This window comes from Apodemus sylvaticus, chromosome 5 (genome assembly GCF_947179515.1).
Source record: "Apodemus sylvaticus chromosome 5, mApoSyl1.1, whole genome shotgun sequence".
Lineage (NCBI taxonomy): Eukaryota > Metazoa > Chordata > Mammalia > Rodentia > Muridae > Apodemus > Apodemus sylvaticus.
The window spans coordinates 150986007-151012352 of record NC_067476.1 but is presented as its reverse complement, the minus strand read 5'-3'; the positions used below and the strand labels follow the sequence as shown (position 1 = coordinate 151012352).

The following is a 26346-nucleotide window of genomic DNA, read 5'->3' as shown; positions in this document are numbered from 1 at the left end:
TCTGAGCTGCTTATCTCAATGGTTTCTTGAGGTAAATTATTTGAATAGAGTGTCTGAGCTGAAGGTTTCCAGGGCCCATGGCAGTTTTGACTCTAGAAAGAATCCTGAAGCCACGAGCATAGCCTCGGGCAGCCGGCTCCTCCTGGGGCCAGCTCCTCCTGGAGCCGGAGGCTCTGACCACTGCTCTGAATTGCCTCTCTCTGGGTCCTTTCCCACAGAGGCCACCCTGAGGATGCAGAGGCCCCGCTGGAGCTGCCTGATGACTCCAAGGAGGAGGAACACCGCAGAAACATCTGGAAGGGTTTCCTCATTTCCATCCCCTACTCGGCCAGCATCGGGGGCACTGCCACCCTCACGGGCACAGCCCCCAACCTCATCCTGCTCGGCCAGCTCAAGAGGTGAGGGTGGGGCTGGGGAGAGGGGCTCAGTGGGTAAAGAGCTTGCTGCGTAAATATGAGGACCTGAGTTTGGATCCCCAGCCCCCACCTAAAAAGTGCGACATGGTGACACACGTCTGTGACCTCCGCTCTGGGGCGGAGAGACGGATGGACCCCCCCAGGGACTCACTGGCCAGTGGGGTTGAGTCAATAATGAGTTCTGGGTTCACTGAGAGACCCTGCCTCAAAAAGGACAGTGGAGAGTGACTGAGGAGGACACTCAGCATTGACACTGGACCTGCACATGCATGATGCACACAATAAGCACACATGAGCTCACACACACACACACACACACACACATGTGCACATGCATACATGCACACGTACACATGCACACACATGCACATACACATGCACACACATAGACACACACACACACACACACACACACACACGCATGCACACAGAGTTAAACACAATATCCCCTGTTGGCCAGGGATCCATCCTGGCCAGGGATCCTCCTCTTCCTCTTCTTACTTATTTCCTAGCCAAGGATGGTGAAAAAGTGACTCTCTTGGCCTAGCTCTGAAGACACAGAAACAAATCATCAACTCTCCATCTTTGGAGAACCAGCATTCTGGGGGAAAGACAGGCGATGAGCAAGGAACAAATGGAGGCCAGATGGTGTGGCAAGTCTTCCCTCCTAACCAGGAGTTAGAGACCCACAGGTTCAAGGACATCCTCACAGAGAGTTTGAGGCCAGCCTGGGCTACTTGAGATCCTGTCTCAAAACACAAAACAAACAAAAGCAAACGAATGTCTGCTACACATGGGGCAGAAAGAAAACAAAACAGATCAGGGGATGTGGGTAGGGGGACAAGACCAGGACCCTGTGGGGGTATGTCAGTAGGGGACACCTGTTGCTGAGCTGACATGTGAGCTCTAGAATGGGGTCGATGAGCTCAGAAGCTGAAGGAGCACTTCGGAAGGAGCAGAGGCCCTGAGGTGTGACTGCCCTTGGGGGAGCAGAAAGACCAGGGAGAGCGGGTGGGGGTACCCCTGTAGTCTGAGGCAGGTAGCTCACAAGTTAGACACTAGCAATCATCTCAAAAACAAACAAGCAAACAATTTTTAGAAAGACTAGGGGGCTAGTGGGTTCCAAGCATGGCATGTGAATTCCAACAAGTAAGAGAGTGAGACCCCAAGAGATCAGGGCATTGGGATGGAAAACTCGGATCCTAGCTGGAGGCGTTGGTTCAAGGCAAGAATGAGCCCGGAGGAGGCTCTCTTCCTCTGAGCAGGCTCCCTTGGGGAAGCTCTTCTGCCAGCAGGGAGGGTCTCTAGACACTGACTGATGGCTTCCGGTCCCCAGGCCTAGAGCAGGAGAGAAGGGCTCCAGTGGTTGCATCGCCCGATAGCCAGGTTCTGGTGTGTAAATCTTATTTCAGGAGTCTCTCTGACTTTCAGATCCCAGGATTCCAAGCAACTGGGTCCCTGGAGTTTCTCTGTTGCCTCTCCCTACTGTCTATTTGTATGATTTGCACAAACGCAAGTGTGAACATTTGGCAAACAGCACTAAAAAGGATCTGGTAACTCAGCGTGGCTACTGAGGCTGCCCACCAGCTACAGCCTGTGTTCAACCAAAGCCCGGATCTGTGAGGCAGGCGGCGGTGGTGGTGGTGGCAGAGGGGGCTGGGGAGCCATTGGTCATTTCTCAAGCGCAGTCGTGACACTGAAGAGGATAGGCATCACAGGCAGGGTAAAATGCCCTCTGCCCAAGCATGAGGACCAGAGTGAGATCCTCAGCTCCCGGGTAAAAATTCAGATGTGGTGATGCACATCTGTCACCTGGCGCCAGGAGACAGAGACAGGGGGATCCCCAGGCTCACTGAGCCCCCACAGGAAGCTGGGCGACTGGAATGGCTATGGTGAACTGCTCTTTACACAGTCACCTTGTACTGGCATTTCTGGTAACAAAATGAATCATGCACATGATAAATTCTTAGAAAATATAGAAAAATTTTAAAAATTAAACACTTTGAGTCTCACTGACAGTAGGCTTCCTTCTAGTCGTTTCTATGTATGTATGTGCATATGTATATATATATGTATGTATGTATATATATGTATGTGTGTGCATGTATATATGTGTGTAAGTGTGTATATGTATATATGTGTGTAAGTGTGTATATGTATATATGTGTGTGTGTATTTTTCTATTTAATACTATTTTTGCTATACTGTTTGTACATGTTTATAGCCTGATTTTATAATTAAAATGTTACAGAATATATACATTTCTAAAGCCTCTAAATGATCCTATCTTGGGCATTATATTTGATCGATTGTGGCATCTTGATTATTTCCTTTTAGTATTATTTTGATATTAGGAAATTATGCAACTTGCTCTGTATCTGCTAATGCATTAATATATCCTTCACTATTTTGCTCCTCTTGTGTGTTTACAACGCATACACTTTTATTGTAGGAAATCAGATATTAGGATCTCAATCTGGTTATTGATATTTCTACTAGTTTGCCAGACATGGCTACTCCTGTTTTGTTTTGTCTTGTTTATTTGTTTGTTTGTTTGTTTACAACTGGCTACTGGTAGTCCTGTATCCATATTTTTTATCTGCATCATTTTATAACATTTTTTCTTTACAATCTAATAACACATTTTTCCTTTTGTTTTATTTTGATTTTGGCTGTTCTTTCTTTCTTTTCTTTTTTTTCTTTTTCTTTATTTTATGTGAGTACACTGTCATTATCTTCAGACACACACCAGAAGAGGGCATCAGATCTCATTACAGATGGTTGTGAGCTACCACATTGTTGTTGGGAATTGAACTCAGGGCCTCTGGAAGAGCGGTCAGTGCTCTTAACCACTGAGTCATCTCTCTAGCCCCTGGCGCTCTCTCTCTCTCTCTCTCTCTCTCTCTCTCTCTCTCTCTCACACACACACACACACACACACACATTTCTGTTTATGATAGTACTCTGGCTGGCCTGGAATTCGCTGTATAGGCTAGACTGGCCTTGAACTCACAGATCTCCACCTCCCTTGGCCTCCTGAGTGTTAGGATTAAAGATGTCCACCTCCAGGTCCCACCCAAGACGTGGGAAGAGTCACAAGAACCAGATGAAGGAGACGCCAGCTCTTAAACACAGCGTGATTCCAAGTGAGGCCTAGAGTCGGCCTGGCTCACGGTCTCACGAGCGGTGACCCCACATAATTCCAAGTGAAGCTCAGAGCTCGGCTGGCCATGCTGTCTCGTGAATGCCGACCAATGGCCCTTGAGTTTGCCACAGTACAACCCGCCCACATCGCTGTCTGGACTCTGGAGGGCGGGGCACAGAGCACCTGTGGTTCCATTGAGTCAGAACCCACTCCTCACAAGAAGGAAAGGGGAGGGGTCTTCCCTTTCTGTACTCCCCGGGCCCTTGAGTCTCTGCCCTGACCCCCGGAGGCCTCCTGCCTTGCCCCTGACGTCCTGTCTGATGGCTGCCCTCCCTCTCCTCTGTTCCCCAGTTTCTTCCCGCAGTGTGACGTGGTGAACTTTGGCTCCTGGTTCATCTTCGCCTTCCCTCTCATGCTGCTGTTCCTCCTGGTGGGCTGGCTCTGGATCTCCTTCCTCTACGGCGGAATGAGCTGGAGGTATGTGGAACCTTCTAGAGGGCTGGTGGGGAGCCCAGGCTTCCTTGCCAAGCCCCACCTGTTGCCCTTCGAACAAAGAAAAAGCAACTCTGGTTTTTAGGATAGTTTGGAACAGTGATGGGGTCGAACCAAGACATAATCACATGTCTTATTTACCCTTATGGCTTCTTTTTGCTTATGATGATGGCTCTGAGTGTGTGTGTGTGCGTGTGTGTGTTACTGTGCATTCTCATGTTTATATTTGCATAAGCATATATGTGCATAGATGCATGCATGCCTTCCTCCTGGCCCCTTTTGTGGATAATGGTATATGGCACCACAAGGGTCTGAAAATCCATGTCTTTAATGAAGGTGGTTTGTCTGTTTACAGGAAAAGACTGTGAACTGTGAGCCTGGTACTGTGCAGATACAGGGTAGAGTTAGGGGCTAGTTAAAGCAGGAGCTGAGCTGGGGGTGGCAGCCATGGCTCAGTTACTATCTGACCCAGTGCCCTCCCCTCATCCCCGGACCTTGACTAGATCCCTGGTGGAGTGGGACCACTGGGATGCACTTTGGAGCTGAGGTGTAAACACTTTGAGCAGAGAGAGGTGCCCGCTGGGTGCTTCTGGTCTCCAGGACCTTCCAAGCTCCTGATGGCAGAATCCCAGGCTGAGGGCCAGCTCAGCCAGGAAGGCACGGTCAGACATAGCCACATGGCCAGAAGCCCAGTCTCTCTCTGTGCAGTTCTGAACTCCGCCATCTCCTCAGGTTTCCCAGCTCTTACTTCTGTCCCTCGTAGACCTGTAGATAATGTCGCCTGCATCTGGGAGAGACACTCAGTGAGGGACACGGGCAAGATGCTGAGGAGGAGGCAGAGCCAGGATGCCTTCATCTCCGAGTTGTGTGACTAGGCCCTGGGGGCCTGAGGGAGGACGTGCATGTGAGGGAAGCATCGAGAGAGATTTCTGAGGGGCAACAGGGCATTTCTGCTCAGTCCCATGACTCTGTCTTGACTTAGCAGATGGCTTCTGAGCCTTGTGTGCCCGACTGCCATAGGTGCTGAGATCTGAACCCTTGGCAAGGCAGAGCTGACTGTGACTGTGCGGAGCTTGCACTCCGGGTCAAGGGGACTCAGCAAGCAAGAGAGCACAGTGCAGTTTCAAAACCAGCAAGGGCAGAGGGAGCGCCCACCCCGGAGCCTCCAGCTTAACCTGTGGGCCAGGAGCTCGATCCCAGGGAAGTGATGGTTGAACTGGGGCATGGATAAAGAGCAGCGTTAACTGAGGAAGGAGGAAAAGCGGCTGCACATGAAGAAGAGCATTGTGGGGGAAGAAGAGGAAGTGCAAAGGCCCTGGGGCAGGGGTAGCGAGGGGTGTTCTGAGGCTGATCAAAGGCTAAGCAGCCAGGCTTAGGAAACTAGAGAGTGGGATGTATAGGAGACAAATTATTTTGAGACAGATACTCACTATTCAGCCCTGGCTAGCCTGGAGCTTATCATGTAGACCAGGCTGGCCCACAACTTGGAGATCTGCTCGCATCTGTTTCCTGAGTACTAGAACTAAAGACAAGTCTCAGCACTCCCTGAATGGGTTGTGTTCCCATTTGAAAAGATAATAAATACATAAATACATACATACATACATACACATGGCCCAAAAATCAAAACCACACACAACTGTGTGCAGTGGTTTCTCTTCAGTCCATTTCCCAGGCGATTCTCAATTTGGACAAATTAGCCATGAATGGCCCCACCCTTTGTCAACTTGACACCCAAACACGTTGCCTTTAAGTCATGACTTTCTATGTTCATTCTCACGGGCTTCTGACCCATAGGAATATAGCTTAAAATGCATCCAGACAACTTTAAAGTCTCCCAGATTATCAGCAGTCCTAACAGTCTAAAGTCTTCACGGTGAGCTTACATATGTCCACATGTGACACTGCCTAGTTCAAAAAAAAAAGGTGGAAGTTAGGCAAAGAAAAGAATGAGCAAACCAAAGCCAAACTAAAGTCCGGCAGGCAAACCAAGTACCAGGTATGTAGTATCCCCTAATTCCACAACTGAAAACAAATTCCAGGCTGTCACTCTGGTCTCACTGACCTACGTACCCAGCACGGTGATCGAGCAGCCTTCTAGTCTCTGCCAGTCTGTCAGGCATGCTGCCCTTACAAGCAGGGACTGAATTCTCAGCTGTGATGGAGACTATTTCCATTTTGTTCCGCTCACTTTTTGATGCTTCATGTGTGTGTTTGGCTTGTGAAAGGATTTAAAGCCCGGGAACATGGCCAGTGACATTTCACACTTTTAAAAGGGCAACCCGAACCTAAGTTTTAGGGAGGAAAGACAGAGGCCAGGAAACCTCGCATCGAGCTGTCAGCATCTTCAGGACAGGCATGCTGTGGCTGGGTCGGGGCAGGGCACAGGGAAGACAGGTAAGAAGCCATTATCTTTGATCTTTAAGATGGCTCAGCAGGTAAAGGCAACTAACTATGCCTGACAATCTGAGTTCAATCACCCAGAACTCACAAGGTAGGAGACAATTGTCTTCTACAGTTTGTCCCCTGACCTCCAGGTATATACCAGGACACTTTCAGGCTCCTGTGTATAAATAAATTAATTAACAAAACATGGAGTTTTCATTTTAAAGCATAAATCAATACCACCACCACCACCACCACCCTGCCCTGCACCCACCCCTTCTAATCTCTGTATCTCCACCCCAGAGGCTGGAGGAAGAAGAAGAAATCGAAGATCCGAGCTGATGCGGAGGATCAGGCTAAAGCTGTGATTCAGGAGGAGTTCCAGAGCCTGGGGCCCATCAAGTACGAGGGACAAGGGACGCTGTGCAGGAGTGAGGGGGCCCTTGGGTTTCAGGGGAGTTGCCTGGAGGGTGGCTGAGTCCCAGTGTGCCTCGGGCCCAGCGACTGAGCACAGCAGTGAGAGGGTGAGAGACGAGACGCAGAAGGTGGCTCCTGCCTTGCCCTGGTGCTGGGGCTCAGGGCGGTCTGTGCTGGGCATCTTCCCTATGCACCTAAGATCCCTTCTCCTTCTAGTCCATGGGCTGCCTGACTGCCCAGCACTGTGGGCCTGGTTAATGCATGTCTCCCATGAAAGGAAATCAAGGCAGCTCAGCAAGCCCGAATTCGAGGATTGCTTTGGCCACTGCTCCCTGTGTGCCTTAAGACTCCACTCCCCTGTCTGTGGACTCGATGCGCTGCCAGCTGCTTCCTCCAGACCTGAGAGTCTGTCATCTCTATGTTCCCTCCTCTGTGTGTCATGTCTTTCCCTGTGTGTGTCCCTCTTGAGTATCTGTCACTTTCCATTTATGTTTGTCAGTCTGTATGATTCTCTCTCTCTCTCTCTCTCTCTCTCTCTCTCTCTCTCTCTCTCTCTCTCTCTCTCTCTCTCTCTCTCTCTCTCATTCTTTTTGAGACAGGATCTCTCTATTATGCAGCTCCCTGGCTGTCCTGAAACTCACCATGTAATTCAGGCTGGCCTCGAACTCACAGAGGCCCGCCTACCTCTGCCTCTGCTTCCTGAGGCTGGGATTAAAGATGTGCATCACCACACCTGGCCTGTCCCTTTCTCTTTGTTTTTCTGCCTTTCTCTTGCTCTGTCTGTCTGGTTTTTGTTGTTGTTGTTGTTGTTTGTTTGTTTTTCTGTAGGATCCTGAACAATTCCCTTAACAATGGTAGAACCCTTTGGGGACTCTGGGCAGATGTGAACCACTTTCACCCCAGGGCACGCTCTCTCTCTAGGTTACCTGAGAGTAATTAGCCCCTCAGCTTTCTCTGGAAGTGGGTCAGGACCACCCCTCGGGTGTCTATCTGAGCCCAAAGTCACCAGGTCTGCGCCTCTGCTCCACAGGTTTGCTGAGCAGGCCGTTTTCATCTTGTTCTGCACATTCGCCATCCTCCTCTTCTCCAGGGACCCGAAGTTTATCCCCGGCTGGGCCAGCCTCTTCGCCCCTGGGTGAGATCTGCAGACCCACAGGGCAGGCCTCCATGGGAGGACCCTGGGGTGGGCAGTGTGAGGCAGGACAGGTAGAGGTCCCTTCCAGAAGAGCTTAGGCGGCTGCTGACCCTCAGTTTCTCAGGCACTCAGACTAAACTTGGTCAGAACTCTAGTCCAGCCTTCATGAGCTAGGTGACCCAGTGTACCTGTGTTGCTTCAGTCAGTCACTGATGGAGAATGTGTCATATGCTAAGCACGAGACGGTTGCCATGGACACAGACAAGCAGAGGTACTAGACAATCAAGCCACTGCAGCTTGGACTGGGTGCACTGAAGAAGGGAATGAACCGTCCTATAAAACAATGGTCTGGGACACTGAGTAGTTCTAGAAAGAACTCAAGGCCAGGAATGAGGGTGGGGGAGGGGTCACATGTAAGGGGGTGGAACACACCACTAACTACTCCTTGAGGTTAACCCGGGGTTATCTCACTACTCACATGTTCCCGATGCCCTCACCAGGTTTGTCCCCCATGAAGGTGACAGAAAAGTGGCCCTAAGAACGGTGTGGGATTGGCCCAGCCCCCTCCATCTTCTTAGCAATTTCAAGCACTCAGTGTGAGCTACAAGAGTTAGCAATGGGCTCTGGGCTTCCCTGAGCTCAGAGCTGGGAAAATCAGGGTTTGAGCCCACGCCCTCCACAGACCATGGTCTGGTCTTAAGCAAGTCATGTCTGCTTTCTGAGTGCCCCTAAATACTACCCTGAAGGCCTCATGTCTACCAAGCTCCCAGAAAGACACAGTGTAAGTTCTTAAAATGTGGAAGCTGGCTTTGGAGGCGCTGTGAGGCTGGTGGGCCTGGGCTTGGCAGGTGTGGATGGCTGCCTCTCTGGGCGGTGGTGTGCCAGGAAGAACCTAAGCAGAAACCACACACACACACACACACACACACACACACACACACGGCTCTTCTGGGGTCCGAGTGGGGATGATCCCTATGTGTTCTCTGGACCCTAATATCCTTTGCCTTTCAAATCCCCCACTTAGGAGAGTCCATATTCTAGGTCTTTAGATCAGGAGAACAAACCTTTCTTTGGCAGCAGTAAAATTCCCTAGGGCATCCTGGGTAATGGCTTGGGCCTCCCTTGGTGGCCACATCTGACCTGGACACAAAGCAGAATGGTGGCCCCCAGCCCTCCATGTCCTCGCAGCAGACTTCTCCCAGTCCTCAGATCCGCTTTTACAAGTCTGCCAATCCATGGCCATCAGGACCCAGAGTCACATGCTTGTGGCCTTCTCCCCACAGGTTTGTTTCAGATGCTGTCACTGGTGTGGCCATTGTTACCATCCTGTTCTTCTTCCCTTCCCAAAAGCCCTCACTCAAGTGGTGGTTTGACTTCAAAGGTAGGATGCTCGCAGCTGGAGTCTGGGGCTTCATAAGGACTAGGGGACTTGGGACCAGGGGACTTGGGAACCAGGGTCAGTGTGTGGCTCTGTTTGAGGACTGGGGACTGCCCCAGGTGTCTTGCCCAGCTACAGTCCCTGGGCAAGATTCAGCAGCTGTGTGCCCTGCCCCCCAACTTATGAGCTAAGGATGTTTGTCACATTTTCAAATGATTGGGGAAAAGCCAAAAGGAAAATATTTCCCAATATATGACTGATGTGTGAACTTCAGCTTCCAGGGTATTTTAAAAACCCGGGTTTAGCATGCAGTAGAGAGGCACGTGCCTTTAAATGCCAGCCCTTGGCAGGCAGAGGCAGGTGGGTCTCTGTGAGTTCAAGGCCAGTCTAATCTACAGAGTGAGTTCCAGGAAAGCCAGGGCTACACAGAGGACCCCCCCCCAACCCCTAGTCTTAAAAAATAAAAGTTTTGCGTTCCTTGGTGGATCTTGGAAGCTGTGTGGTTTTCGTTCTGTGACTGTAAAGGCAATGGCCTCAATTTGATCTCTTGGCCCACAAAGCCAAAGTATTTACTTTTGGATATTTTATAGAAAACAGTTACACCTCAGATGCCTGAAGAGCCAGACAGACAAAGGAGCCAGGCCTAAGCTGAGTCAGCACTGGGGAGGAAGCCACCTAAAGACATCCTGGTTTTCTGAAAGTCACACAGTGTTCCACTAGTGTCTCCCTCCCTCAGGGTCTTCCTCCCCTCAGAGTCTCCTTCCCCTCAGGGTCTCCACTAAGGCCTGCAGGTTCTCTGGGCCTGTTCCTCACTTACACAGCCAGGATTCCTATGGACGACCTGCCTCTGGCATTGGTCATTTGATAGACATGGCTTGCAAATTCTACTGCGTCTACAGAGAGCACTTAGGTTCAGCTGTGTGGTAGCAGGAGTGTAGCTCACGCGACACATGGCTTCCTAGTCCAGTGCCCTGTCACATCTTTGAAACAAAGAACAGTTTCTATTCCATAAGGACTCAGCCGCAGAAGGTGAGTTCATTACTATTCTTGGGATTGGGATTAAATACCTGACCAGAAGCACACTGGATAAGGTTTGGTGGTTTTAATCATCTGGAGTCACTGGGCAAGATAGCTGCAATGAAAGACTATCTGGATGTGGTTGGCCTGTGGGTTTGTCTGTGGGGGATTGGATTGTCTTAATTGGATTGGTTTTGAATGACCCCGTTTAAAGGTGGACAGAACCATTGCTGGCTTCTGGTCCTGAACTGCTAAGGAGCTAAACAGTGAACTTGTGGTGCTAACCCTCTCTCCGCTCTTGCTCTGGGTGTGCCTGGGTACTTGAGTTCCCGCTGCCTCCTCTCCCCCACAATGGCGGACTGTGACCTGGCATCATGATCTGAGCCAACTCTTTTCCCCTCAGACACTTTCTGTAGGGTGCTTTAATCACAGCAACAGAATGACCGAACTAGATTGCTTTGTCCCGGTTGGAGGGGAAACAGTCCATCATGGCGGGGAAGGCGTGATGGCACCATCTGGAGGCTGCTGGTGACCCACATCAGCAGTTAGGAAGCTGTGAGAGATGAAGACGGAGCTCAACTCCCCTTCTCTTTTATATTTAATCTCAAACCCCGCCCCATAGGATGCTGCTGCCCCGCCCACATTCAGGGTGGACCTTCCCTCTTCAGTTAAACTTCTCTGGAAACACCCACCCTCTTAGACATGCCCAAAGGTGTGTTGCCATGGTGACAATAAGATTTAATCCTCCCAGAATAACCTTAATGGTCAGACCTCCATCCCTGGGTGTGTCGGGTCTGCTCACACTCACACCTGGAAATTCCAAAGGTGTTGTTCTCCTTCATTGCAGAAAACCAGAACTAGTTTTCATTAAAATTTTCTGATTTGTTTTTTCAAGAGAACCAAAGAATCTAGATTTCTACATGAAATCTCACCTACTTTTAGATATTGCCCAATAATTCGAATCGTGAAGCCAGCACATGGGGCCATAACAGCAGCATGAAGTCATTTAGTGTGACCAGTGAGGCCCAGGGAGCTACCATGTCCCCTCTGCAGAGTGAGCGCCATCAGGATGGAGGCTCTGGAATCAGCGTGGGCAGGGACAGGAACTCCATGCCTGCTAGGCCTTGGGCTACCAGTTGGCTTGCAGAGGAGTGACTGAGGCAACATTTTCATAGTTTCCCCTTGGAAAGGGGCCACTGGGTCCCTTGGCTGATGAGAAGAAGTCACCTGATAAAGATCGCAGACCTAGTTAAAAAGAGATAAGCTATAGAAAGCAGGCCATGCGTGCGCCCTGCTCATACTGACTGCCTTCCCTGCACGGGTCTGAGTGACACTCATGTATTCACTCATGTATCTCTCTTTAATCGGCAGTCTTAGACTAGGGACTTGGTTTCTGGGCACTGTGCTGTGGTTGAAAAGTGGATGATGGTGGTGATGCTGCTCATGCTGATGGTGGTGATGATGGTGATGGTGGTGATGGTGATGGCGGTGATGATGATAAGGTGATGATGGTGGTGATGGTGGTAATGGCGGTGATGGTGGTGATGGTGGTGATGATGATAATGGTGATGGTGGTGATGGTGGTGATGGCGGTGATGGTGGTGATGGCGGTGATGGTGGTGATGATGATAAGGTAATGGTGGTGGTGATGGTGGTGATGGCGGTGATGGTGGTGATGGCGGTGATGGCGGTGATGATGATAAGGTAATGGTGGTGATGATGGTGGTGATGGCGGTGATGATGGCCAGGATAACTCCTATTTCTTCCCTGCCCAACCAGCTCTTCCTCCAGATGTCTGCCTGGCTTACTCAGCTGCATCATTCAGAGCCCTTCCCAAATGCCACCTTCCCAGAGAAGCCCTCCCTGAACAATCCCCCTCTCTCTCTGTTTTATTACTTATTTGGTTGTTCCTTATAATACATGACACTTCCCAACACTGAGATGTACTTATTTATTACGTGTCTTCCCTGGGGATGCTTGCTCTCCAGGGCAAGAGTTGGTCTCCCCATACATGTTCTGTGTTCGTGACATCAAGAAGAGCATTGAACACCTGGGGGACGTGTGGGGTACCAGGCTCCGGGTGACTCCCTCACACTCCTGAGTCCTTCTCACAGAGGTCGAGTCACTGCCCTGAGGCACCCACTTATGGGGGGATGCCAACTTGGTGCCCCAAGTCTGGCTGCCACTTGCCTTTGTTTCCACACTGCAGTTTTCTCTAGGGCACAACTCTGACTTGCAGAGCCTCGCCCATCTCCCTCCGACCCCAGGACCAGCTGTTTGCTACCCACCTACCCCACTGCAGCCACTGCAGCCACTGCAGCCACTGCAGCCACTGCAGCCACTGCAGTGAGCACCACTTTCCAGGAAATGGCAGCCATGCCACAATGCACTGGGCTCAGAAACCCTGGTGTCTTTTTTTGTTGTTGTTGTTTCCTTCCTCTTTTTCCCTTTGTTCTCTGGTACGGGCATTCTAACCCATAGGCCAAGTCCACCACTTCTCCTAGGTCCACGGTCCCCACCGACCCTCGACTGGCAGCACCCAGGGCCCCTAGGCTGCAGTCTGGGACACAAAAAGCTGTACAGAGACCAGTTCTCTCCGTGGAGAATGGGTATTCAAAACCCAAGTGCCAAAACCATTTGTCCCGGGTCCACAGTCCCCACATTCAAACAGGGAGAAAAGCCTTTTATCTTGTAAATGAGAATAAATATAGCCCTTAGCCAGGAAGGCTGGTGAGACATTTTAACAGGGCTTGTGGAGAGTCTGGGGCCCAGAATATTGTTTGTTTGTTTGTTTTATTTATTTATTGAAAAGGGAAGTAAAGGGAAGTAAAAACACTTTTTGATAAAATTAATGATTTAAATGGAAAATATTTCAGATAAACATGTTAAAATTGACAATTTTCATGAAAATTTAAGAAGTAACGTGGTCAGAATATTCTTAACTATGGGAGCCTTGAAAATTATTTCCATTCTGACCAGAATGAGATGCTAGAGCGCTCCCTGAATCCCCAAAGCAGATGTCAGAAGTAGACATAGCTTCCTGAGGTCTTCAAAAGTCCCCACAAAGATGAGGTTCCGGGGCTGGCATCCCCCAGCCAAGCAGCCCTGAAGCCAAAGCCAACTGGGTCCCTTCCTCTACCCAGCTCCCAACTCGGAGACGGAGCCCCTGCTGAGCTGGAAGAAGGCCCAGGAGACTGTGCCGTGGAATATCATCCTTCTCCTGGGAGGTGGCTTCGCCATGGCCAAAGGCTGTGAGGTGAGGGCTGGGGTGACCTGGGGGCAGTGGACCAGATGAGGGAGGACTGTGGCCAGGGAGGAGCAGGGTGGGTATGGGGAGGAGGGAGAGGGCTGCTAGGCATGGGGAGAGTGGAGGCTCTGTCCAGGCAGGAGTGGTGGGGGAGGCAGGGGGAGGTGAAAGAGTAGCTGCTGTGGGCACTGGGGGACCCAGGCTTTGCCAGGGAGGAGGGGCCCCAGTGGCAAGGAAAAGATGGAGGCTGTGGGCATCAGAGGAATCGGGACTGTGGGAAGGAAGGGGAATCCTGCAGCCCAGGGGGCCTGGGTGCTGCAGGCCCAGGATCTGTGAAGATTGTGGACCCGGGAGAAATGGGGTTTGGGGCCTGCTGCTGAGTAGGCCTGGAGCTGTGGGCCTGGAAGCTATAGTTAGTCTCCTACTGCAGCTCCAGGGAGCAAGTGAGGAGGCAGCCAGGCCCTGGTCCCCAGGTTAGGACAGCCCTTAATTCCAGCCTGTGGGTCTACCTTCAGTGCCTGGCAGTGTAGAAAAGGCGACGAGGTTCTGAGGTCCCACGACGGACATGCACCAAGGCTAGCACTAGTCTTGGTGTGACCCAGAGCACATGAGTCACCCCACTTCTGAAATAGGATCTTAGGGGGACCTCCCATAAAGCTCTGAGGCAGCTGCTGCTGTTACCTCATTCAGTGCAAGAAAGCCAGGGCACAGAGAGGTGGAGCGAGCAGCCTAGGGTCACACAGCTATGGAGGTGGCAATTCAAATCCAGGCAGGCTGAGCCCAAAGTCTGTGGCCTTGACCCCAGTGACACAAATGTTAGCTATTGAGGGCCATTCTCAATGATTTCTGCTAAACCCAAATCTGTGAGGAGAAAGACCATTCCACAGCGGTCTGGTGGAAGCCAGCCCGGGACTGGCCAGCTGACGGTCTCAGCCCAGGTCAGGATTTCTGTGAGTGGCTCATCACTGGCTTTTTGGGGTCCCTTTTATGGGGAAAGGTGATCAGATATCATAGCGTAGGTGGTTGTGGGTATTGATCAAGATACCTTGAAAATGTGTTCTTCGTAAGGCAAAGGGTGACCATGGGTTCATGAGTTCAGCAAGGCAAAGGGCGGTCAGTCAGCTGGCAAGATCAAAACAGGTTAAAAACATGTTTTCCTGGACACATGGGGTTTAGGAAATAGAAACTCATTCTTATAAGGTCTGGAGATTTAACAACAATGTGTACCAATGTGGCTCCTTCACGACAGCGGGGCTTCCGTTCTGGTTCAGCAATCTCTGAGACTCTGAGCTCAGAGGCAGGCTGGGACCCGGGTAGGCACCGCCCAGGAAGTGAGGCTCCTGGGAGCAGTTTCAAGCCTGCCTGCTTGCAGCTTCACACTTGTTCTCCTGTGAGGTCAGGGTCAGTCAGCTCTGCAACTGAGGCATCATCTCATTTAATCCCGATGCCTGGCCCTAGGATGGAAGTAGTATTTCCATCCCCATTTTACAGATAGGAAAACTGAGGCAGTAGATGATTACATCTCCAGGAACTCTGGGTTGGAGTAATGATCCAAACCGAACTTGGTTCTGAGGTCTAGAAGCCTCACTGCACCCTCGACAGAGCTTGGATGCCAGGCTAAGGGGCTTCCAGGCCATGACTCCTTGTCTTCAGAACACCCCTGACTCACAGCGGCTGTCCTAGCCCCACCCAGCCCATCTCATTCTCTCCCTGTCTACTCCAGTCCATCCCATCCCACTCCAGTCCACTGAGGCAGGGTCTCATAGAGCCAAGTCTGGCATCAAACCTGCTACATAGCCGAGGATAGCCTTGAACTCCTGATCCTCCCGCCTCCAGGAAGTACTAGGGATGAAACCCAGGACATCATGCATCTGAAGTATGTCCTCAGCTGCTGTCCCCATTTTACAGACAGAAGGAAGCAATCGCTAACACCATTTGCTCAGTTAGGGGAGGGCGGCACCAAGCGATTCCAGGGTTAGCACTTGAGAATCAGACTCACCTCGTACTAAGGATGTCTCTGAAACAGGGAAGAGTAAAGTACCTTCTCACATGGTGTATCTGGGAGGGTTTCCTGGAGGAAGTAGCATGGTATACAGGTTTGGAGGGTCAGGCCTTGCAGTAGGCTGTCTCCATTAGAATCACAGATTTTCTTACATGTGGCCTTGGTCAAGTTACTAAATATTCTGGATCTTAATATCCCCATCTGTAAAATGGGAATGATGGGGCAGTCACCTGCTAGCATTTGTCACATTGACGTTATAAAGTGAGACAGTACTGAGGACACTGCCAATGTTGGCTATGTAGACTGGACATTAGAGAAAGGACCAGCGGAGGGGAATGGGGAGGCCCGGGCCTACACAATTTCAGTGGCTGAGGTGCATTTTGCTATGACGACTGGCACAGCCTGGGCCTGGGGCAGGAGCTGCTGGAGACCCTGTACCCTAGAGGATTCCCAAGCTGGGGGATTGGCAGAGAGGCACTGCCTCTGTGGCTGGGATGCAGGGCCGTAGTGCATTCTGGGAGACCAGTGCTGGGCGGTCTGCCAGGGTTTCCATTCAGTGAAGCCTTTGTCTGCCAGCTGCCCCTCACCCCAGCCTCTGTCCCTAGGCGGCATAATCTGGTCCAGGAGCCACCAGGAAGCTTTGACACCTCTTGGCTTCTGGACCCTGTCCAGGGCCTTCACCAGGCTGCCCAAGGAGCATGGCCTGGACCCGTAGCTTCCTCAGAGGCCATAGCAGTGCTTCCTCAGGCCACCTGCTGAGGGACACTCACTAAATACCACCCCCCATACATCAGCGCTGGGCCATACACTTGCGGCCCCTGCCTCCCTCCCTGCCAGTGCGCACAGCTCCCCTTCCCGTCTCCTGACAGCTCAATGGCGGCTAGCTCTTAGTCAGCCCCATCAGTCTCATTTCTGGATACATTTCTGTGACAGCAAGGAAGGGAGGCTGACAGGAGCACGGGGCCGCTGGTTACATTGTATCCCCAGTCAGAAAGCAGAGAGTGAAGGTATTCTGTTTGTTCTCTTTCTAAACCAGTCAGGAGCCCAGCCTGGGGGGGGGGGGGGGCGTCTTCTCAGTGAAATCTTTCTAGAAACATCCTCATGGACACACCCAGAAGAGTGTTTCCATGGTGATGTCAAGCCCAATGGAGTTGGCTATGAAGATTAGCGACTCCAGTGCTCAGAAGGTCTGTGTTGAGCCATGGACTAGTGTGAACATGCTAGCGCTCCCAGAGAAGTTTCTGGAAGAGAGTGGATTCCTGTCATTGCCACGAGCACGGAGGACCTCAAAGGTGCCATAGCTGCTGGCAGGTGGCGCTAGTGTCGCTCTCGCACTGCTACCTCATGTATGTAAATCACATCTTAGGTACAAATCCACCCGCCTCCAGGGGGTTATGTCAGAGGCGGTGAGTCCCAGAGGCGGACAGAGAAGTATGTTCCTGCTGTCAGTCAATTTCTGCTGGAAATCACAATCCGTTTTTCTGTGCAACCTGTTCATGGTGGTGTGAGCCTACCAAAAAAAACGGCAAAGATTCAGAGCGCAAGCTCAGGGCACTTCTGTTAGCTCTCTTCTAGTCAGGGTCATTGTTGCTGTGGTGAAACACCATGACCAAAGCGAGTGGCGAGGAAAGGGTTAATTTCAATGTATACTTCCAGGAAATAACCCATCACTCAAACAGTCAGGAACCCTGAAGCAGGAGCTGGTGCAGAGGCTGCGGGGTGGGGGTGGGGGGGGGTGGGGGGGGGGCCGGGGGGGTGGGGCCGGGGTGGGGGGGTGGGGAGGGAGGTGCTGCTTCCTGTCTTGCTCCCCATGGCTTGCTCAGCCTGCTTTCTTAGAGATCTCAGGACCACCTGCCCAGGGTGGACCCGCCCACAATGGGCTCCCCCAGCCGTCCGTCCCTCATTAAGAAAATGCCTTACAACTTGGAGGCATTTTCTCAGGCAAGGTTCTCCCATTCAGACAATGCTAGCTTGTGTCAAGTTGACATAAAACTAGCCAGCACAAGCTCCTCGTGCCTCAGTTTCTTTGGCCATAAAATAGGAATGATTGCACCACCGATTTCATGCATGGTCATCGAAATTAAATTAATATTAGCAAAGTACTCAAGGAAACGCCCAGCATGGAAGAAAACACTCTATTGCTCTTTAAATTGCTTAAAAAAATAATAAATCCTTTCCCGTACCATTTTTATAGACACCCATTAATCCTCAGAGTCACTTAAAGAAGTGTAGGAACAGAGATGTTAGGTCACTTATCTAAGGTCACAGAGCTCTTACGTGCTGTGATGGTTAAATGCTCTCTCTTACTCTTGCTCTCTGTCACACACACACACACACACACACACACACACACACACACACATACTCACCAGCCTTCTCTCTGCTCAAGCTTGCTTTGTTTCTTCTAAGAATCCATTTGCTGACTGAGTCGGCTGTGTTAGGAGGCCTTTAGAGAGATTTCCCAGGACCCCAGTGTTACATTCTTGGGGCCTTGATTAGGTTCATTTTCTCTGCCACTCAAAGAATTAAAAGGCAGGGAGGAAATTGAGCTGGACAAGTAGCAGAGGGGAAAATCTCAAACACAGCTGACTGCAGCAGAGTTAGTTGGGAGAAGAAGTTTGGAAATTTTTAGGGGTGAGGAACACTCATAGAGAGAGAGAGAGAGAGAGAGAGAGAGAGAGAGAGAGAGAGAGAGAGAGAGAGAGAGAGAGAGAGAGAGCAGTAGGGGCTTGGGAGGCTAAAAAATACAGCCTCTCAGTGAAGGGTAGGGCTTTAAGGGTCTTCAAGGTGCACCCCTCTCCCCATTCGGGGTTGGTCAATTTGGACAAAAACAGAGAGGCTAACAGGCCCACCACTTTGGGGTAACATGTCCTGGTCTGGCCTTGTACTTGTTGGCCTGGTCCATCAGCCACGAGGAGGGGATGGAGAACTACTGTCAAGAGGAAAAGCCACCAGAGCTTTGTTTGAAGTTGTGGGGCTTTTGTCTCAGGTCAGGAGGGTGAGGAAGAAATGGGAGGGAGGCCACCCTCATTATCTCTCCACGCATAGCCCCTCTTCCTGTCTGTCTGCCTGTCCATCTCCTAGTCCCTCAGAGACTTAGGATTTTGAGCACTGGACTTGAACTGTCCTTAAGAAAAATGGCCACACTATGCTCTCCATGGTGAAAACCACACTCTGCGGAGTTGAGAGCATGGAGAGAGGATCTGGCTGAAAAAAAGGGGAAGAGAGGCACCACCCTGATAGCTCAGTCTCCCCCCTCCCCCCATCCCCTTCTGCAAAGTGACCTTGGGTCTGCTGGTCACCTTTGGAGTCTCTAGCCAGTCTTTGGAGTCTGACAGCCACTGTGTCAATCAGCCCTGAGTCCCCCCCACACACACACACAGGCATCAGGTGACCTCGAATGACCTCTGGCCACTCATGGTGCCCAGACACTGTGCTAAGTGGTTTAGATCAGCTGCTTTTCTCCCTTATCACCTCTGGGGTACAGATAAGGAAACTGAGGCACAGGGAAGGTGGAGGGTTAAGTGGGAAGCACACTTAACCCAGCATAGCACAGTCCCTTAGCTCTCCCCGAGCTGCCTCTGGCTGCTGCCGATCTCTGGCTTCCCTGGGAATTCTGGGGGCTGTGTTTCTAAGGAAACCAAGCCCGAAGTTTCTTGGAGGGGAGGGGATTGAAAAGGGCTGGAGGAAATCCCTTCAGTGTCCCCAGCAGAACCTTAGGAAGCTGAGAAGAGGAAGATGCCTTCCATTTAGGAGCCCAAGTCAAGGCACTGGTTGGCAAGGGTCTTGTCACTCGGGGGCCCGGCCACAGGAAGCTCTTGACTGGACACTTGCTGGTCATTAACAGGCTCTCTCTCAGTGCACAGTGTGCCAGATCGTGGCTTGAGGGAACACCAGCTGCCCTGTGCTCCCTGTAGCAAGGAAGGGCTGGCCCAGCCTCTCAAGGAACTCAGCAGGGTGCAGAAAATGCCTTAACACTACAAGGATTTTCCTGGGGTGAGATGTGTCTAAATTGTCATTTGTTTTTGTTTTGATTTTGGTTCTTTGGTTTTAGTTTGTGGTCCATACATCTCTGGCTGGCTTAAAACGTGCTATGTAGCCAAGGCTGGCCTTAAACTCTTGATCAGCCTGTTTTCGACTTTCCAAACACTGGAATTAAAAGTGTGAGCAACCACAACCAGCTTCTTCTACTCTGGCCCTGGAAGTAACTTCTCAGGTAAATCAGAGAAGCGAAAGTGTTGTTCTATTTGGACAACTGCTGTACCCCAAATCTATCAAGAAATGGTCTAAAGACAGATATGGTGACCCAGGCATGCAATCCCAGCTACTCAGGAGAGTGAGGTAGGAATGTCAAAAGTTGAAGGCTAGCCTGGGCTACAGAGTGAGTTCAGGGCTAGCGTGGGCAACTTAGTCCCAGAGTCACAAGGAAAGTGTATCCTGCAGGTAGAGCTCAGTGGTAGAGCACTTGCCTTGCATGTGTAAAGTTCTGAGTTTAGTACCCAGCATTGCAAAGGTAAACAACTACGTTAATAAGAACCATAGCTTCAGAATGAGTAGTGAATGTTGCATACATCATGAGCAAGCAGGCGTCAAGCACCCCTCATACAAGATGATCTGATTCTCAGTGTTTGGGGCTCATCCGGCTCTGCCTTGGATTAGCCCCTAAACCTACAGCTCTGCTTCCTTTTTTTCAGGGAGAGCCCTAAGGTGGGATGGGAAGTCCCTGATGGCTACACAGTTATCTAGACCTGCTGGAGGGGTGGTCGGCTTCGAGGTCCTATGGAAGCTGGCCTGGCTTGATTGGTGTCAGTGGAAGATAGATCTGATGGTGGCTGTGTGTGTGTGTGTGTGTGTGTGTGTGTGTGTGTGTGTGTGTGTGTGTGATGGACTGCTAACCAAGGTAGTTCCTGGAGAGGTCAGGAGAGGGGGTACCCCAACAATTGTGTAGCCTTGGTCTTCTACAAGGGAGCCTCCCTGTCCTTCCATACTCTGGAAACCATGGTTCACTTTGGATATTGGTTTTCTTTTGCTTTGTGTTGCTTTGCTTTGCACTGCCTGCCTGCCTGCCTGACTGACTGACTGACTGACTGCTTTGGAACAGTATCAAGCTACCCTGGAAATCTCTATGTTGCCAAGGGACCTTCCTGCTTCCAGCTTCCATGCACTGACGTTATAGGTGTGAGCTGCCACACCCAGGTGGGCATTGCTCTTAATGGAAGGGTCAAGTGACAGACCAGCTCCTCCAGAGGAGGCAGAGCTAGTAAGGAACTTTCTAGACGTTCACATGGATTCAAGTGGGTCTCTCAGTCACTGCTATGGGACCTTGGGCAAGTCCCAAGAACTTTTCCTCTTCAGTAAAACAGGGACAGGAGGGTAGGGAGGAGTCAGCAGGTGCCAGCAGGTGCTCAGCCTTGACAATGGTGATTCATAGGACGGTGACTAACGATACCACGATGACATCAGCTTCTTGTGGCTACAATATTGGTTAATTATCATTGTGACAAAAATCTTTAGGGACACTCGTAAGTCTTTCATTAATAACATTGTGTCACATTTGATATATCAGATGTATATTGTCGCTGTTTTCTTATCTGTTGATGTGATAAAAAAAAAACAAAAAACAACAATCTGACAAAGCAGCCTAAGTGACAATGGGTTTATTTCTATTCACAGTTCCAGGCTAAAGTCCATCATAGTAGAGAAGCCAAGGCAGGGTCCTGGGGTGGGGGGGTGGGGTGTCACATTCTTCCCATAATCGAAAAGAAACAATGAATGAGTACATGCTCGCACTCAGCGTGGGCTCCTCACTCTTCTATAGTCCAGGACCCAAGCCCAGGGAATGGCTCTGCCCATAGTGGGCTGTGCCTTCCCACATCAATTGCCACAACTAAGACAATAAATACCTCACACACTGGCCCACAGGTCAGTCTGACCTAGACAGTCCCTAGCGAGGCTTTCTTCCCAGGTGGTTCTAAGATATGTCAAGTTGATCAGTTAAACTAGCCATGACATGTCTTATATTACAAATAGTATATGGAGTATAATATATTCTATACATATTAATGTATCATCATCATGTAGTAACAATACTTCATTTTTTATGGAAGATATAAGTGGTCACTGTCATTGGAGGAATAAGACTTAGCCATAAGAGCCTGTCTGGTTCGCTCTCCCACTCAAGATGGAACCTTGGGTGCTGGACCCAAATGGAAACAGAGACTCGGCATTCTAATCAAATAGATCATGAGGTCCCCTGGGCCTGTGGAGCGTGCCCTAGTGGCTGCCTGTGAAGTGTGGTACTGGGCAGACTGAAGCCAAATGTATGTTTGCCCACAGGAGTCGGGGCTGTCGGCGTGGATCGGTGGGCAGTTGCACCCCCTGGAGCATGTCCCCCCTCTGTTGGCAGCGATGCTCATCACTGTGGTCATTGCCTTCTTCACGGAGTTCGCCAGCAACACAGCCACCATCATCATCTTCCTGCCTGTGCTGGCGGAGCTGGTGAGGATCCCTGAGGCCCAATTCCCAACCCAGAGTCCCCTGCTGCGGAGCCTCCCTGGGGCCCCAGCTGCCCTGCTTGCTTCCAGAATGCACAGGAGAGTTTGAGCCACAGAGCCATTCACAGATGACAGGAGCTTCCTTCTTAAAGGAACACCTAAGAAGTGGGGTTGCTCCTTTGCGGGAGAATTAACCCATGAGGACATCCTGTGTTTCTTAGGAAGAGAACAAATTTGGGTTACATGGAAATTCTTGACTCACCAAACCAGCACAGGAGAATGTCCAGCCACAACTCTGCTGCCTGTTTTAGTCCAAAATTTTTCTGCAAGGACAGTTCCCCTGCACATTGTGGGGTGTCAGAGAACTCTCCATTTTCCACCCACTAGAGGGCAGCACCCTGTGACAGTGGCAATCCAAGATGTCACCAGACATTGCCAAGAGTCTCCTGGGAGGACAAGTCTCAACCCCTTGAGCCCCCCTGCTATAAAAGGCGCCGGCCAGTCTCAGATGGGCTGGGGTCGGGGGTGGGGGTGGGGGTGGAGGTGGAGGTGGGGGTGGGGTTGGTTCAGGGTGATTTCTGCAGAAGCCTCTTTGGCTGGCTAGGCAAGCAAGATCCAGCAAACCTTCCACCTGCAAGTTCCTACTCACCCCAACCATTCCCGGGGTACAGGAAGATGCAGGACAGCCCTGCGATCTATGATGGATGGAGAAGGAAAAAAATCCTGAGGAAACCAGGCAGGGAGAAAACAAAGCAAGGGAAAGTGAGTGGCGTGCATGGAGATGGAGCAGCTCAGGGCACACGCCGCCAGCGGATCAATTTCGTTCTAGGGCTTAAAAGGCAGCGCGATCTTGTGGCACATTCCTTTAATCCCAGTCCTTGGAGGCAGAAGCTAGCAGAAGTCTGTGAGTTCAAGGCCAGCCTGATCTACATATGGAGCATATCTAAGATAGCTAGGGCTACATAGAGAAACACTGCCTCAGGGACTGAAGAGATGGCTCAGCGATTAAGAGCACTGACTGCTCTTCCAGAGGTCTTGGATTCAATTCCCAGCACCCACATGGTGCTCACAACCATCTGTAATGGGATCTGATGCCCTCTTCTGGTGTGTTTGAAGACAGCTACAGTGTACTCATATACATAAAATAAATCTTTTAAAAAAGAGAGAAATGCTGCCTTAAAAAAAAAAAAGACAGGTGGGTAGGTGTTAGGAAACTAGAATTTTGTTTTATAGTTAAATAGATTGAAGAAAAGCAAGCCACAGGACACCCCTCATAGAATCCAAAGCTGATAAAAAGAAACAGTGTTGCCACCTTTGGAGGGGACTTGACTTTCTTGTTTCTATTTTTAATTGAGTTGACACTCTTGTCATCCACAGACTCACAGGTGTTCTTTTTCTCAACCCTGGAACAGATTCCAGTGTTAATGGACCGTGCTTAAGCACTGTCCTAAAGGTCCTACAGACATTTCCAGAAAGCCAAACGTGATTAGAGCGTTTGAGCCCTGCCCTGATGGACAGGCAGACATTTCTAGAAAGCCGTCACCAGCAGCTGGTCCTCACTCTGTGGGCACAGGCTGCCAATGTCAAGACAAGGCTCAGCCTGGAGTTCCTAGGTGGGAGACCATGAACACTGGAGACTGCTGGGTGCAAGCAGATCGCCCTCAGTTTGGGTCCCTGGAGTCCTCAAGCCTTTGCTGAGTGGGATTAGGTTAATCAGACCCTGTTCTGAAGTGTAGGGCATCTGGTAATTGGCAGAGATAGGGATGGTATGAAGGAGAGGAAGGAGCTCAGAGACCATGAACCTGTGACTGGCAGGTCCTAGAAAAGATACCAATAAAGGCCATTTAAATGTGGCTTCTCATCGAAATCAAAATATTTACAGACGGGGCTGGCAATAAAGCTTATCAAGAAAAGGGGTTGCAGAAATTCCCGCTAAGGGAGTTTCAAAGATGCAGTAGCGTCCAAAACCAAATCGCACTGAATTCTCCGCCCCAGGACAGTGCTTGCCAAGGGGACACTCACCTGCTCTCTCAGTTCCAGCCAGGCCCTGATTAAAGATGCCACGTGGCAGCTTCTAAGATGCCACAGATGAGGGCAGGGCCAGGCCTGGCTAGGTGAGCCTTGGTTCTTGGCCTATGGCCCTGGGCCAGCTTCAGCCTGGGCTCCTGGGAACATAAGAGAGATGCAGTGTCTTGGGTCTCAGTCAGACCTCAGGGTCAGCTACTCTAGAGGGGCTGGGACCTCGAGCTCACTCGTATGGGAAGGGGGCTTCTAAATACGTTTCTTTGCCTGTTCTCTGGTAAAGAGCACTATAGCCCTGTCATCACTGCCCTTAAATTCTTCCATTCCCCTAAAACTGCACATCATGTGTGTTGTGTGTCTGTCTACATGTCTGTCCCTGTCTGTCTTCTCATGTGCCCCTACGGTTCTGTCACTGTGACAATCTCTATATCGATGACTCTCTCTCTCCAACGGTCTCGATTTCTCCTCCCGCCCAGGCCATCCGACTGCACGTGCACCCCTTGTACCTGATGATCCCAGGCACTGTCGGCTGCTCCTACGCGTTCATGCTGCCCGTCTCTACGCCCCCCAACTCTATTGCCTTCTCCACTGGACACTTGCTGGTCAAAGACATGGTAAGTGCGGCCTGACAAGAGGAGGGGGGTGATGGCCAGATACAGCTGGCACTGGCGGTCTGGTCCATGCCCCCACATGAATCTCCCCTCTGGGAGTTGTCGCCACCCTCCTCCTCCTCCTCCTCCTCATCCTTCTCTCCTTTCTCTCCTCCCTCTCCTCTTCCCCTCCATCCTTCTCTCCCTTCTTCCCTCCCCGTCTTCCTCTATTTTCTTCTTCCTCTGTACCAATGGTTCTCAGTTTCCCCAATGCTTCAACCCTTTAATACACTTCCTCATGCTGTGGTGACCCCCCCCCCCAATTATAAGCTTTCTCTCATTGCTACTTTATCACTGTAATTTTGTTAATGGTTATGAATTGTAATGTGAAATATCTGTATTTTCTAGCTGCCTGAGGCAACTCCCATGAAAGGGTCATTCAGACCCCAAAGGGGTCACGGCCCACAGGTTGAGAACCACGGCTTCATGCTCCAGTTTCTTCTCTGCTTTTTCTTCTTCCTCTTCCTCTTTCTCCTCTTCCTCCTCCTCTTCTGACTCTTCCTTCTCTGCCTTCTTCTTTTTCTCTCTCTCCTGTTCCTCTTTCCATAGCCACTCCAACCCCAGGCATCCTCGGCTCACACAGCTGAGGACAGCCTACCGAAGCAAACGCAACACCACAATGGGATGAAGGGGGTCTTTATCCCGAGAGTGAGGAGGAGGAAGCAGGGGGCTCCCTCTTGGCCTCTTTCCTTAGTCGGGTCTGCCCAGTGTAATCTGTGGTTAGGCCACTGGGGGGAGGGCGGGGAACAGCCGTCTGCTTCCTGGGAGGGCAGGTACTTTCTGTGGCTCGAGTCAAACTGGAAGACTATTCCTCACGCATTAAAAATAGTGTGAATTTCAGAATTGCTAAGTGAAAAAAAATGATACAAGATTCTGGGGATTGAAATAGCAACGATAGAGTGGGCCAGACCGACCTCCACGAAAATGACTCACCAGCCTTGCAAGGAACCATGGCAGTGTGGGGGGCGAAGTGGGGTTGTCCAGGCAGAGAGCCCAACCCATGCACATGTCTGACATAGGGAAATGGCTTCCCTCCATATCACCAGGTACACAGAATCAGGGGCTGCTGGGGCTGGGTGGCTTCAGACAGGAACAGGGTTATTAGATGCAGAGTCTTGCCTTCAGAAAGCAGGCACAGAGCAATTGAGACGTCTCCTTTTTGTGACCCTGGCTGGCCTTGAACTTGCAGCTGTCAATAGTGAAAACAGCTGTCACCTAATAAGGAGAAGAGACGGTATATTCTGGAGATTCAGAACATGGCCCAGAAACACAGATTCCGTACATATAACAATAAATAAATATTTTTAAATTATTTATTATTATATATAAATACACTGTAGCTGTCTTCAGATACACCAGAAGAGGGCGTCAGAATTCATTACGGATGGTTGTAAGCCATCATGTGGTTGCTGGGATTTGAACTCAGGACCTTCGGAAGAGCAGTCAGTGCTCTTAACCGCTGAGTTAATCTCACCAGCCCATAATAAATAAATCTTTAAAAAAAAAATCAGCGATGATCCCAGCTCTTGGTAGGTGGAGGCAAGAA

General features: G+C 50.6%; 1 protein-coding gene across 2 annotated transcripts in view; it reads left to right on the top strand.

Moving 5' to 3' along the window:
- Slc13a3 (solute carrier family 13 member 3) overlaps positions 1-26346 on the top strand; it is a 39928-nt gene that overhangs the window by 12536 nt on the left and 1046 nt on the right. The window contains exons 4-11 of one of the 2 annotated variants that reach the window (XM_052181574.1): positions 219-398; positions 3913-4038; positions 6742-6840; positions 7886-7990; positions 9274-9371; positions 13529-13641; positions 21971-22132; positions 24627-24764. In XM_052181574.1, coding sequence (XP_052037534.1) covers positions 219-398; positions 3913-4038; positions 6742-6840; positions 7886-7990; positions 9274-9371; positions 13529-13641; positions 21971-22132; positions 24627-24764 — 1021 coding nt within the window. The remainder of the gene's footprint in view (positions 1-218; positions 399-3912; positions 4039-6741; positions 6841-7885; positions 7991-9273; positions 9372-13528; positions 13642-21970; positions 22133-24626; positions 24765-26346) is intronic. The other variant, XM_052181575.1, reaches the window with a different exon arrangement.